At 37.4% G+C, this 15,411-nt stretch overlaps 1 protein-coding gene across 1 annotated transcript; it reads left to right on the forward strand.

The window, feature by feature from the left end:
* The first annotated feature begins 2,294 nt into the window (after positions 1-2,294).
* On the forward strand, positions 2,295-13,495 carry LOC122037044 (signal peptide peptidase 2-like). Its single transcript, XM_042596499.1, has 12 exons — positions 2,295-2,530; positions 2,984-3,197; positions 3,379-3,494; positions 3,593-3,744; positions 3,842-3,927; positions 4,838-4,965; positions 5,886-5,936; positions 10,407-10,493; positions 10,583-10,652; positions 12,544-12,680; positions 12,762-12,839; positions 13,146-13,495. The coding sequence occupies exons 2-12, from the start codon at positions 3,158-3,160 to the stop codon at positions 13,242-13,244; spliced, it is 1,044 nt and encodes a 347-aa protein (XP_042452433.1). The 5' UTR covers positions 2,295-2,530; positions 2,984-3,157; the 3' UTR covers positions 13,245-13,495.
* Positions 13,496-15,411: the final 1,916 nt, after the last annotated feature.

The following is a 15,411-nucleotide window of genomic DNA, read 5'->3' on the forward strand; positions in this document are numbered from 1 at the left end:
GTTCGGACGATTACGGAATGACGCCAGAGGTACTTTTCTGACACAGGATCGTTAAGGTATGTTTGGGGAAGCGTGCATGCATCAGGAAGCGTGCCCGCGTTTCTCCGGGGTCCTATATAAGAACCCCCAGACATCGACGAAGGTATGCGCACATCTCTACTGTAGTCACATTACGCTGCTTCTCTCGTTGCCTGACTTGAGCGTCGGAGGGCCGTCGCCGGGAAACCCCTCCCGGCTCGATTTCTTTGCAGGTTCACCGGAGAGCTACACCACTAGTTGGAGATAGCGGAACGTGCCACGTCTCTAGCGTCCGTCGACTCAGCGCTCGGACATGATCAATATAGATAAATGTGGCATTTATTATATTATATTTGTTTATTTCTCCTTTGGAAACAAAGCTGTGATCCCAGTCTACAGTACTCGAACTGTATACCTCCCCAAGCCATGGCTGTTATCCCGTATCGGATGCATGGCCCATAGCAATGGCCAATAAACGTGAGGTATGAAAGCATTCCAAACAATGAGGCCACTCCGCTCGTTTCCCTCTCTATGTCCGTTCCCCTGGTTAAACGTTTCCTTCCTCCGCAACCCTGAACCACTTCCAAAGATCTCCGCCGTTAATCTCATCGAGAGAGGGTGATGTTGCCGTGGATGCAGTGATTCCTTCCGACGACCCGCAGAGCCTCCTACTCCTCCACCGCCGCCGCCAGCCTATCAGTTGGGGTGGCAGGCCGAGGGGAACCGCACCACGCGCTCCTGCTCCGACGACGAGGTAGCCTCCGATGAGGAGTGCCTCGCCCTTTGCCTCCTGATGCTGTCGCGCGGCGTCAGAGGTTCGCCTCCTTCCGGTGCCCAAATCGCAGCTGGGCGATGCCTCCCGATCGATGTCGCGGCGGCGGCGGCTCTGTCAGGGAGGGCGGGCCACCGGAAGCCCGCGGGCGAGGCGGCTGCCGCACCGGCTAGACGGGCGCACGAGGCGCCACTACGACTGCGTGATATATGGCAGCGCCGCCACGGCGAGTGGGCTGCGAAGTTGGCGTCCTCCTCCTCCGGTGCGGCGAGCTCCGGGAGGAACCTGTCGCTGCCAGCGACGGCGAGGGCTGTGTACGCAGGACAGAGCGGGGCGCAGAAGAAGGGGAAAGGAGAAGGAGAAGGAGGAGGAGGTGCTCAGCCCGCTGGTGTCGAACGCAAAGAAGCCGCCGTTGACTCCGTCCGGAGGCGGCGTGGTTAATCTAAAGAAAGCGGAAGACGAGGAAGCGGCGACCCCACTGGCGTTGACCATGCTGTCTTCCCTCTACATGGCCAAAGACGGCTGCATCAAATCGCCGCCGCCGGCCGTCAATCCGTTGGTTTACTACCGTTTGTTTACTTCAGCGTGATGACTTTGTTACGATGGCGAAGAAAATCGAAAATTGGAGTGTTTGTTTGGAAGGGAGTGGCAAGTTTTGGTTTACGTCTACTGTCTCTTGGAATCTTTGAGGGTCTAATCTCATAATTGCTCTATGAAATAATTTCAAGGGGTGCAAGTGTAAATACCGAAACTTTGTATATTACAATACACAAATTAAATTGTTTTTGAAATGATATTTAAAATTATATGTGGCAAAAAGGCGAAATCGCTCGTCCCCAGTGCCTCCGTCGCACCCGACCCAAGGCCATAATGAGTTATCACAACATTCTGAGCGAGCATGTGACAGGTGGGGTGAGTTGTACAAGGGATTTATGCCCCACGTGACCTCATGTGACAAGCATCCCATCACATACTAACTCAGATGACATGTAGAGTCCAAAAGATTTTGGCTGAGATTTGAACTCACAACCTCCCGACCCAATGATATTTAAAATTATAGATCATCTTTGAAGAGGATTAATTGCAAGGATAATAGTAATACTAAATATTCAGAATATATATATATATATATATATATATATATATATATATATATATATATATATATATATATATATATATATATATATATATATATATATATATATATAGACATTTTAATAATTTCATATTTATAAATTAACAATAAAATTTATTTTAATTACAATTTGGAAACAAATTATGTATATTATTTTACTTCCTTAATAATGCTTAACAATAAATGTAAAATATAATTACTAGGCCCTCGCTGTGAATAAAAGAAACCCGATGATATCGCCCAAAATATTACCCGAATAATATCGGTCCGAACACGTTTACGTGGGGCCCTAGAGACTGCAAACGGACACGTCATATGCCGACTAGGCAAATTCTAGGTCCGTTAGATCAGCGAGCGAATCCATGCGGGTTGGGTCGTGGACAGGACACGGAGCGAGAGGAGTTGAACTCGAAACCCCTGTTCAGTCTGCGTGCGTTTGGGAAGGGTAACGTCGCAGGTGGGCACCTTCAAAATCACGGAGGCGAAAAGAGGGGAGGCGAATCGGAAGTAGCCGATCTAGGGTTTCCTTCACAGGGCGAATCGCCAAGTTTCTGGTCCCCGACCTGGGCCCTTCCGACCTCCCTCCATCGTAGGAAGCGAAGGTAACGTATATTTGCATCTGTTTCTTATCTCCTCCCGTCTAGATCTCCAAAGCTCCTTCGTTGTTGCTTGCGCCTTAGTGCTGTAGTCGACCTCATCAGGAGTTACATTCGGATCTACGACCGTCGTAGTTACTGCTTGTTCGATAGCATGGATCGGAGGTGATTAGGATGTTCCGGGCAATACCTCGCCCCTCCTTTGGAATTTGGATAATCTATATTAAATTGTTTAATCTTCTGCTTCTTTCATGAAGGTGGTGTTTTTATAATTTGACTAAGATGCTTATGAAGAGTAATGATTAGATCTCGACTTATGTATCTGCTTATATTTCCAGGGACTTGCTCAAGTTATTTTTTTTCACTGATGCCATGTTACAAATCATCAGCGTGAATTTTGATTTGTATGAGATACAAGTGTTCCTTCTTTATGACTATGTTTTTCTTTTTCTCATGCAGGCCTTAAAATCTGGGAAGAGGATACCCTAATCCACCACCAAATTTATTGTTCAAATCTCGAAATTTTAAGTTTTCCTGGAAGATCTCATCTTCCTGAGATCTTCCTTACAAGCTTGTATCCAACCCCCACTATTGCTTGCAATCGTGACTTGCCTGTGAATTTGAATTGATACAATGAGAACACACGAACGAGTCGTGAACTTTGCTCTTTTAGGTTTGTAGCCTTTGCTTATGTTCTTTTTTACATAATATGTCATGTCAAAAGTTTAATTATTATTTTGTGAATTTTTATTAGTATACTTGCATTAATTATGGTCTGGCAATCTTAAAGAATGTGTTGGTTTATACAGTTTCCTCCAGCTCTATATTTATATTTTAATATTTTCTTCATACAGGTTTGACTTTAGCACCACTTGTTGTGAAGGTAAATCCCAATGTCAATGTAGTTTTGACAGCATGTCTTACTGTTTATGTTGGTTGCTATCGGTCGGTCAAGCCAACTCCACCTTCAGTAAGCACTGCTTTCCTTTTTTTATGACTGAATGTAGCTTACTTGTAATGCTTTGGTTTACAGTAGTATATATCTCAATAAACATGAAATATCTGCAGGAGACAATGTCAAATGAACATGCTATGCGATTTCCTTTGGTAGGGAGTGCAATGCTGTTGTCACTGTTTCTTCTTTTCAAAGTCTTCTCCAAAGATCTAGTCAATGCTGTACTGACATGTTACTTCTTTGTTCTTGGGATTGTGGCTTTCTCGTATGTAACTGTCATTCCCTTTGAAATGATATCTGTCTTGATGATATTTAGTATTATTAGATACAGTTCCTCAGTTGTCACTAAAACTGGTATGCAGGGCAACTTTATTACCAGCAATCAAGCATTTTCTCCCAAAACGTTGGAACGATGACCTCATCATTTGGCGTGTTCCTTATTTCCATTGTATGCTCTCTCTCTCTCTCTTGTCCAGTATCATTTAAAATTAGTGTATGTGCTGTGTTGGTTAACTTCATACATCTTATTGCTTTAAAAATTGTTTCATGTTTAAAATGAAAAGTTCAGTAATGAGAAAGTCTATGCTGATGAGTATGATTGGCTGTTGACTTCTCTATATCTTGCCCTTATCTAATAACAATCATGCTCTTGGGTTTTTTTCTTGGTTAATTGCATTAAGTTCATTGGTAGCTCGTAATATTGATCATACACAACATATATGTAGAAATCCAAAATTATGATATCACGCATCTCTCAGTCATCATGACCAACATTCTTCTCACTAACTTATAGGCCTTGTTTCCTACAAAGGGAGGATACAATTAGAAAAAGAAAGATAGCAGAGGGAAAACTGATTGCAAAATATTCTTGTTCAATTATTTCAAAAGGAAAGACATAGGGAAACTTATTTCAAAGCTTTATTTGAAAAGAAAAATTATTTCATTTTTTTAAGATTAGATTTAAGCTCTATTGCACATGAAAGTGTGTGCTCCGTCCAAATTGGATGGAAGCAACATGGAGGAAAATTAGGGGGAAATGTTTTCCATATTTCTTCCCTTCCTCTTTTTCCACCAGAGGAAACTGAGTAAAAAGTATGGCTGTGGATTTTTTTTGTTTCATTATTTTCATTTGGGCTTCTTTCTTTCATAAGAAACACACCCTTAGTGAATTTCTCTCTTTTATCCTTTTGTACTTTATTTTAGGATTTGCACTGCAACAAGCTTGAAATGACTGTGTTTAAAGAATTAAGGGATGTTAACATCCTTTCCCTTGGAGTATATTGCTGGATTGTCCTATATCCTTGTCATCTATGACCATTTTGTTTTCTTAATTGTTTATTTGATATTCATGGCCGCAGCTGCTTCTCTGGAATTCACCAGATCTCAGGTTGTTGCCTCAATACCAGGAACTTTCTTCTGTGTTTGGTATGCTCTGAAAAAGCATTGGCTTGCAAACAACATCTTGGGGATTGCATTCTGCATTCAGGTTAATTCTCTTCCAAAAACAAAAATAAACTTGATTCTTTTGTTGGCTTCTATGGTTGCATGCATGCTGCAGTTGGCTGATGAGTTATTATATTTCTAACCGTTTTTGTTTTTTGTTTTGTGTTCTTTGTATTATGTGCCTGTTGTTTGCCTGTGATATATGTATATATTATATGTTTTTAGTTTGTATAGAATAGTTTGATTGTGAAAGATTTTTGTCTTTCCATTTGCGAACTTAGATACAAGTACCATATGGTTTTCTGGTCATTGCACTATTGCTTTTATAATTTCCACACATTTCACCGTTATCAAAATAAGATATTGTTTAAAGAAATTGCATAACGATGGACCAAAAAATATTCTTATTTTCTTATTCTTGTAGGTTATTTGTTACCCTCCCTTTGCTTTTTATACAAATCTCCTAGCTGTTGTTTGATATCTTGACCTACCATGATGGAAAAACTATTATTGTGTCGTCTCCTTTCTTATTTTCTTCCAAATCTATATGTAATTAAAAGAGTCAATCTGCACAAGAAACATCATAAATAATCATCGACAACCGTTATGAGACACTTATTCTTTTTATTTTTGAATGAGATAAGTTGAATTACTTAACACATTCACTTTGTACTTTGAAAATTTTCTGATTCTAAGATGACACTCCTCAGTTTCTGGTATTGAAAAAAATTACAATATATATTCAAATAGAGTTTACTACAAACACATTGACACAGCACCAAATATATTCAGTAACAATTTAACATGTTACCCACTTAACCATCTTCTCTATTGCTAACATTTAGTGTGTTTTTACTGAAGAATTGGAGCACATATATGTTGAAATAAAATTTTCAACATGTTAAATTTTGTTTTTTTTTCACCACTTTACCCTGAATGTCTTATACTTTATCCATGTCTCAGGGAATTGAAATGTTATCATTGGGATCATTTAAAACAGGAGCCATTCTTTTGGTAAGAGATGAGAACAGTCTCTCTGTCTTCAGTATTTCCATTAAAATATATGTTTTTTCATTCTGAAATGTGCCCTTTGCTTTGTCTTTACTGATCCGACTTCATAGTGCATTGTTTTGAGTGAGTAAATAGTGAGCTAACTTGATTCCTGATGTATTTAACTTTTGTATCAGAGACTAGCTGCATTCCAAATGACGGCTAACGGCTAACCTATATCGCACTGCATCCACATCCATTGTCACTTGTAGATGTGTCTCAAATATTAGGAGACAACAATATATAGCAGAAAAAATACAAAAAATATCTAGAGCCTGAATCCACAATAGAGCACCAAATTTCATCTAATCGATTCTAAATCAAACACATCTCAGGGACAGATGAGCTCAAAGCTATCTTTTATTGACCATTTACCCACAAGTTTCAGCAATATAGCCAACACTGATCCACCTTTTCTATGCTATCATGTAAATTACATTCATCACACTATGCTTCTACTCTTAGTGTGAAAAATGCAAACCACAATCAAGAAAATACAATGTTTGTCACGCCCTAGAGGAGTTTCTGCCAGAGAAAAATCCGGCAACATCTCCCCGTATCGGTGACAATCTGAATCACATATTCATCCACAAGTACTCATCAGCCCACACGGCTGGAATATATATACAACCACGCAGTTATATATAATAAACAACCACACGACTGTACTAAAAACACAACCATGTAGTTATATATTAAACAGTCCACTCGGTTGTACCAAAACACAACGGAAAAACATAAGAAAAGCTCATACAAACCAAAACAACATAATGCGTGCCAGCACGACTTAAACACAAATGCAACACCAAAATAATAAAATAGCCACATGGCTAAATACCAATACAAAGCTAAATCAATAAAGAATATATAAAAAGAAATCAAGAGCGAGGTAAATTGTCTTCTGATGTGATGTGGGACCAATAGACAGGATACTCCAAGCGACACAACATATCTATGTGTTATCCTGAAAACAACAGGAAAACTAAGGGGTAATGAGTTCAACAACTCAGCGGGTATCAAGCGGATATGCATAGTAAAATATAACTACTAGTAATAATCATGGTGTACAGTCTCCTGAACAATAATAGGTAATGCAAAACTGAAACAAGGGGAGAAGCTGTATTCACCAGGGTCTCTTATCCTGGCATAAAGGTGTGAACCTCTCCAACAGATGCAGGGCCATTAGACCAAATACATAATGTATCCTGTATGCATGTCAATCATATGCAACCACAAAAAGACAGCATCCAAAATACAACAATCACAAGCAATAAATGCAATCCATGCATATGATGCAAATGACATGGTCACCCTTGACGTCAGTAAGTCATCTCACACACGATGGTGAGACCGAGTGGGTAGAGCTATGACAACTGTGCACTCTGCCATCACTACTCCTGAGTGACTGAGTGGACAGGATGCTGTCGGAGTACACCTATCCTCCTACTCCAAATCATAAGTGGGAGAGCGCAATGCTCTCATATCCCTGTGTTATAGTCAAGAGGAGGGATCCCTGTCCTGCTACCACGCTGTAATCACACTACCCATGAGCAGACTAGCGGAGCCCTGGCAGAGCAAACTGCACACACTCTGTCTGATATACTACTAATTTATGAGTTGTTGTGTGTGCAGATCCATGTAACTGGCGATGTGCTCAACAATAATGGAGCCGACAATCGCTCAGCATGCAATCATGCAAGATGGTGCATGACACTAAGCATGTAAATCCTGACAAATACTAGCCTCCTCATAATGTGTACCAAAAAGGAAACCAAGTCCAAATCAATGATCTAGGTACACATGCTAGATAGTAAACCTAGGTACTCATGCCAAGTTGTAAACCTAGGTACACATGCCAAGTAATAAACAAGGTACACATGTCAAGTATAACTAGTAGCAAGATCTGTATCCGGTAATGCACTGTATGTCACTACATAAGTCCACAATGCAAGAACAAAAGGACATAATCATAAATGCATAACAGATAAATATGGGCATACTATAGGTATCAAGTAGTGATATACCAAATAGATATAAACATAACTATTATTACTAGTTATAAGCTACTAAGCATATCAGAATGACAATATCAAAAGATAAGTCAAAGGTACCCCTGCTTTTATCAGTCGATCGTGACCAGAAATCTTACGTCAAGATGCCCGTCTCGAATCAATGTTCTGCTATTACATAAATGTATTTAGCTAATTACACATATAGGAAATAGCTAAATAAAATTCCCAAACATTTTTAGGGTAACCCCTAATCGAAGTACGATCATTAATTAACCACCCACTAGAGTTAAACTAGTTTAACCCTAATTATCACGACAACCAATTGGATAAATCATTCCTAATCTTTCCTAGTTTCAATTCTAGGTGTAAACTACAGCAAGGATCAATTTCTCTACACCTTACCTCAACTCAAAGCCACTCCTGTTGGTCCACGGCCAGAAAACGCAGCTGCTGGAAATTCTAGTCGGAGGCACTTGCCACCTCCAAAATCAGCTGACCAACTATAATTGTCGGGATTCAGCAAAGGTGTAATCACTGCAGCTTTAGCTCTGCAACCAATCATGCTGAGCAAGTAACAATCGTATGGGGAAATCGAACAGAAGGAAGATCAGAGATACAGAGAGCACCTCTTACCTTCTAATTTCGAGTGAGTGGAGATCGACGGCTATACCACAACCTGCGTTAGGCAACCAATGAATAGTGTCACTGTAGTCTAAAGCCACAGCATCGAGCCTTGATCTGCCTTGGCTCCCGGCAGGGTGGATCGAAAAGAAGAAAGGGGCGACTTGATGTGGGGGAGACTAGGGCACGGATCGAAGAAAGATCAAGAGAAGAAGGATCAGTCAAGGCTAGCTTACCCTCAGAGCCCTGAATGGCCACCCGCGCCGACGATCTGGTGACTCTGGCTCGATCAAGTGGCGGCGATCGTGCGATGGTAACAAGGCAACACAGCAAGCACCAGAGTTTGTGGCCGCAACGATGGAAGAGGGCGACGGTGATTTCCTGCACTTGGCCACAGATCAGCCTGTGTAGGGCAGTGTGGCACAGAGAGGATTGTGGCAGATTGGCCAGCGATCGGAGGAGGAAAGGGAAGGAGATGATTCAGTGGAGATTAGGGCTAACTCGTGATGAAGAGGAAAGGGGAGGAGAGGAAACGAGACAGCGCCGGTTGGGGAAGATGAAGAGGAGAAGAAGAGAAGAGAGGAGACGACGCGAGAGAGGAGGAAGAATCAGGATTTTGAGGGAAGCTTCAACGATTAGGGAGAAATAGGGCACGACAGGACACAGTAAGAGGAAAAGAAAAAGGAAAAAGAAAAGAAAAAATTAAACTTTTCCTCGTTCAAATAGGATAACTTAAACATGCTTTCCCTTAGCCCCATAATTTATCCCCTTAACATACGCCATACGGGTTCCGAAAAATTCTCAGAAAATTTCTAAAAATTCCGTTAAAGTTATTCGTCCATTTAACCTTATTATTTGGTTACGGTATTTTACAATGTTAAAATTTCCTACGACAATTCAATGAGCTAGGTTTCCTGATGAAATTAAGTTAAAACCTCAAAACTTAAATTTATAGATGTTATGCCTTTGCAAATCCATTTGTTTACAAGATCAGCATGGTATATGCTTAGGTCCAATATCCTATGAAGAAAGGAAATGCGGAATGATAAGTGCATGGGGAAAAGTTTTCCCCAGGCATTGTATCTCTCTGTTTCCTTGGGTGGAATAAGAGGGAGAGAAGAGACTAGTGAAACATTTCCCTAGCATCTTCACATATTGCTTCTGCTTGATAGTAACCTCTTCATATTTATATTTTAGTCTTGTTTGAACGGGGGTACAATGGCAAATAGACTAAGAATTCTATTAATAGTGAAGTAAAAGAAATAAAATAAATGTTCAATCCAGAACTTGATTCCATTTACTCTTTTGATCTGATTTATTTTAAATAGGTCCTTTTTGCATCACTATTTATGTATGCTTTGAGGCAAATCCTTTAAAATAAATTTCATATTATTTTACATGTTTTTCATTTACACAAGCTCAATAGACTCGGAAAAATTACTATGCATTTTGTTCACCTCAATGTGAGTTTCATATCTTTCATTGTTCAGATCTTATAGATTTTTGACAAAATATCCCTCTATTATGTGCTTTTCTGGTACAAACTGTGCGTCATGTTTAGAAAAAAGTTCATAACAAAGAAGATATCATATTTTATTCATATAAGCTTGCTCGCACTGCAACGATTCTTCTGCATTTCATAATTATTTTCCTTCATTCTATTGATTCAGTTAGCTCATAAAATGGAGGAAATGATTTTTATCAAAAAAAATTATTCCACGTGGAGAATACAACCCCAAACTCGTTAGCTTCTTGTTTTTCACCAGCTCATTCGTTTTTGACTTTCATCTCTTATGCTTAGGTTGGACTGTTCTTTTATGATATTTTTTGGGTGTTCTTCACACCAGTGATGGTTAGTGTTGCTAAATCTTTTGACGCTCCCATAAAGGTTAGTTTTTCATGGTATTTGATTGTTGATTTAAGTAAGTATTTGGTGTGCTTTAATTCATACACTAACTTCCTATGTGCTTCCGACAGCTTCTATTTCCAACTTCTGATGCTGCAAGACCTTTTTCCATGCTTGGCCTTGGAGATATTGTTATTCCTGGTAAATATCCAATTATAAGACAACTTCTCAAACTAAAAACATGTTTTTGTATATTGTTAATTAAATTCAGAGTAAGGTAAAAAGATAAATAATTGTGAAGCTTGTCAGCTATACTGTTTGTGAAACTATTAGAAAGGAACTTAATATTAGGCTTTACTAAGGTAAACTCAGTGCCATTATCACCGCTCATCAATATTCTACTAACAAATAATTTCTAGTAGGGTTATATATGTAAACTAATGGTTCATGATTACTTGATTCATGAAGTGTTTGTTTGTTTATTAGAATAATATATAGTTGCACTATTGGTTTCAAACCGAATATTTATTATTGAACAGTTAATTATTTTTTGCACATTTGCTTCATGAGATTAGTATAAATATCATATTATCAAGTTTTATATTTGTTTTTTCGCATGAATGTATATTATCAAAACTCATAAACAAGTTGAGAAACAAATCTTTAAGGATTTAATCTCTATGTTTAACATTATTTATTAAGTTTTTTATCAAATTAATAAATACTATGGGTTTCAAATATCGAATTGGATTATAGCTTGATTATATAAAGACCAGCTTACCTTTAAATTTGCTTGATATTATTTTCAATGAACAATCTTTTGAGCTCGGTTGACTTTGTTTATTTATTTCAACAATAAGCAAGGTTGAACATAGTCAAGCTCGACTTACTTGGCTTTTTCCTAATTTCTATCACTTTGTCGTTGTTGCTGGTTAGATATGAGTATTTTTTGCTAATCATGAAATAGGGTTCAAAATATCATTCTGCTTAGTAAAATTGTGAATCTACTTCTATGCTTGTGAACTACAATCATCACAAGATCATCATAGGTTATTTATCTTAACTTGCTCGTGCTGCTTGGAATCGAATTGTATCACCTATAACAAGATATATAGATAATCTTGGCTCGAAATGATGAATTTGATGAAGAATAGTGGACAAAGAAGGATTTAACTGCGTGATCTTTCATGGCAAGGGCTTGATGTCATCGATCTCTAACTGATACAAATCTTAATGTAAAAAAGCCACTGCTCGCCCTGAACATTGCAGAAACCCTTTTCATTGTAAAGAACTTAACCTCTCGATCAACAGTCCTTGAGAACACACCCCTCATCACCTCAAACTCATTTATATTTCATTAACTTAAGCTCATTAACCCTCTAACCTCAACTATTAACTCAGCATTTCTCCTACCTATTGATCTACAATCTTCGAGAATTGTCTAGTTGTTTGCTGCTGTTCTGCTTCTGCTTTTCTCAACAGTTGATGTGTTCTCAAGTCAAGTTAAGCTTGATCTTTTTATATGGAACCATAGAACGTTTACTTTGTGTAAGATTAAACTCATTGCATGAAACTTATATGATAATTTGAATCTTTATTAAATAAACAATAAAATAATCTTTAGTTAGTATCGTATTGTTGTAAGTTCGGTTTTAATAATGAACTTTGGTATACTAAAAACTATGCCTAGGAATTTGTAAAAGAGCCAACCATCTGTCGGTTGGTATATTTCTCATTACTGTGATTTAACAACTGGACTGAAACAATTGCATGGATAATATGATACTATACTATTCAGGAGAAATGAAAAATGTCACTTTTCTTGATAGAGGGCTCTAAACAAATTGAGTATGATCAGATAGACATAGTGTTTCTAAACTGTGCAAATCAACGGTGTGCACAAAACAGAAGATATCTATGGTTCTTTGTTGCTTGTAATCCTTCTTTGTCTTTGCAACTAGTCTGATTTAGTTCTTCTTTCAGTAAATTAAGTGGATTCTTGTGCCGCTAGAAGTTTTCAAATTTCTCGCTTTATCATAGCTTTCTTTATGTTTTTTTTTCATCGCAATTTGACACGCATACTTCTGATTAGGTATCTTTGTCGCATTGGCATTGCGCTTTGATGTTTCAAGAGGAAAGCAAGCACAGTACTTTAGTAGTGCCTTTTTAGGATATACGGTCGGTCTGGTCGTTACAATCATAATCATGAACTGGTTCCAAGCTGCACAGGTGAATGCCTGAAGCTGGTTCTGTTATCTGTTCAGTACCTTTTCTCCAAATTTATGCTTATGGTTTCTTTGCCGCATGCAGCCTGCTTTGCTTTATATAGTTCCAGGAGTTATCGGATTTTTAGCAGCTCATTGCCTATGGAACGGGGAAGTAAAACCGGTCAGTTCCAAGTTTCTTGCCTTTTTATAAAATGGCGGATGACCTTTATGTTTTCGATAATGCAACGGCTTTCTTATTCATTCGGGGATTTTGCGTAATAATTCAACTAAGTAGGATTAGAAGAAAATTGATTTGTTCAATTTGTTTCAAAGTATCTTTCTAAACTTCATTAAGGTTGTAGCTTCATGCTACTGACGAGTTTGTAGTAGAATATTTTGTTTGAATTGAAGTCGATTGGAAGGAACTATATGTTGGATCGAAAATCCAGTTTCCGATACTGAATGACCTACTTGTTTTTGTTAACAGTTGCTGGAGTTCGACGAATCACAATTGTCATCGACCGAGAAGAGCAGTGGCGGTTCCGCAGAAGCTGAAGCCACTAAAGCTGACAAGAAAGTCGATTAGTTGTTTGATTTTCTGTCGTTCATAACAATTCAGAGATTTTGCTGCGAATGAATGACGATTCGACTAGTTTAAGGAGAGCATTGCTATCATCTAATAGGATTTATGATTACAGTCATGAATGACAAATCTTAATATGAAAAAAAAAATCTTAACATTGATCCAGTTCATCTGGATGTTCTTAGCTTGTTTATCTAATATTGTTATACAGTATAAACTTTTATAATCGAGATAAATGATTCAATTTCTCCTTATATATTTTATATTGTTAGGATATGTATGTTTGTTTGGATATTCAATTGAATGTGTTCTTGTCAAGTTTATCGAAATAGTATCATCAATAAATTCTATTACTGATATACAACAGTCGACTCGACTGTTTGACTATAGTTGAACTCAAATGAGCTCAAGTTTGGTATTTATTTTTGATATTTTTTTTTCTTAAATTAAAATAATGAACATAGAAGTTTTAGTTTTGTTCTTAGGAGGGACTAGGGGAAATTTATTGAGGATTTGTATGGAAAATATTTTTAATTTTTATTGTGTTTTTGAAAATAATAAATAAAAATACATATAGAGAATATGGTTGTACTCATTATTGGGTTTTAGTATTTAAAATGATTTATTTTCTTATAAAATACTTAGTTTTTAAAAATGGGCTAAATTGTACCTTTTTCAGTATATTCTATATTCATATTTAAAACTTAATCTCCCTACAATTTTTAAAAAAATGAAATGATTTTTTAATCAAAAGAACGACTCAAGCCATCTATCTCTCTAAAAATATGAAATTCATCCCCCTATTAGGAGATAATAAATTTAAAAATTAAAATTAGTTATTATATAAGGGGATAATTCTTGGGTAATTTTACATACAGTCCATATTGGTAAACAAATCTTTACATGCAGTGCCCATTCATGAAAATCTTTGTTTTCACTCCCCAGTCAAACATTTTTACCTAATTGTCCATGATATTTTTAGGTACAAAAAATCTGTAAATCAGTATAAATCCTCTTAAATTGAGTATATTAACTTAGGGGGCGTTTGGTTTAGGGGAATAGGAGCAGGGAATGGGAATGAGAATCATTGATTGTCATTGTTAATGTTTGGATTATAGGAATAGGAATGCAAATAAGGGAATGAATCCTTGAAATTGGGTAATAACTCATTCCCATGTACCTCCCCTTCAATGAGCCATTACCCTATTTTCATCAATCAAAATATTCCCTTATTCCAAAAATACCCTTGACCTAAAACTAAAATTTTCTCCCTTAATACCAAATATCAAAATATATTTATTTATTTTTTCTTTCATATCACTTCTCTCTCCTTGTTCTCTCTCATCATATTTTCTCTCTCATCATTTTATCACACACACTTTCTCTCTCCTTAATCTCTCCTATCATACTCTCTTTCCTCTTTTTTCTTATTACACTTTCTCTCTCATCATATTTTCTCTCTCCTCAATCTCTTCCATCGCACTCTCTTCCTTTTTTTTCTCTCATCATACTTTCTCTCTCATCATACTTTCTCTCTCCTCAATCTCTCCCATCACACTATCTTTTCTCTTTTTTTCTTATCACACTTTCGCTCTCATCATACTTTCTCTCTCCTCAATCTCTCTTGTCACACTCCCTCTTTTTTCCTCATCATACTTTCTCTTTCATCATACTTTCTCTCTCCTCATACTTTCTCTCTCATCACACTCTCTCCCCTCATTTTTCTCATTACATTTTCTCTCTCTTCATCCTCTCTCATCATACTTTCTCTCACATCATATTTTCTCTCGCATCTTCTCTCATCATGATCTCTCCTATCACAATTTTTTCTCTCATTACACTTTCTCTCTCTTCATTTTTTCTCATCACACTTTCTCTCTCATCAGACTTTCTCCCTCATCATTCTCTTTTATCATATTTTTCTCTCACATTCATCTTTCTCTCACATCTAATTTTTTCTCTTATTTTCCTTTAAGGGTAAAAAGGAAAATTTTAATTTATTCCGATAGAAAATATGCAACTAACCAAACATTACTTTTAAGAGTGATATTCATGCTCATACTTATTTCCATTCTACAATACAATGATTCCCATTCCGATTCCTATTCCTAGGAAAGAACCAAACGCCCCCTTAGAATCTAGTATATTTTCTATCAAATTGAGTACGATT

The sequence above is a fragment of the Zingiber officinale genome, unplaced genomic scaffold, assembly GCF_018446385.1.
Source record: "Zingiber officinale cultivar Zhangliang unplaced genomic scaffold, Zo_v1.1 ctg232, whole genome shotgun sequence".
Lineage (NCBI taxonomy): Eukaryota > Viridiplantae > Streptophyta > Magnoliopsida > Zingiberales > Zingiberaceae > Zingiber > Zingiber officinale.

Coding starts and splice junctions, on each gene's coding strand:
- LOC122037044 (XM_042596499.1), top strand. CDS start 3,158: ATGAGAACACACGAACGAGTCGTGAACTTTGCTCTTTTAG. Junction 12,681..12,761: donor ACTGGTTCCAAGCTGCACAG/GTGAATGCCTGA, acceptor TGCCGCATGCAG/CCTGCTTTGCTTTATATAGT. Junction 12,840..13,145: donor GGAACGGGGAAGTAAAACCG/GTCAGTTCCAAG, acceptor TTTTGTTAACAG/TTGCTGGAGTTCGACGAATC.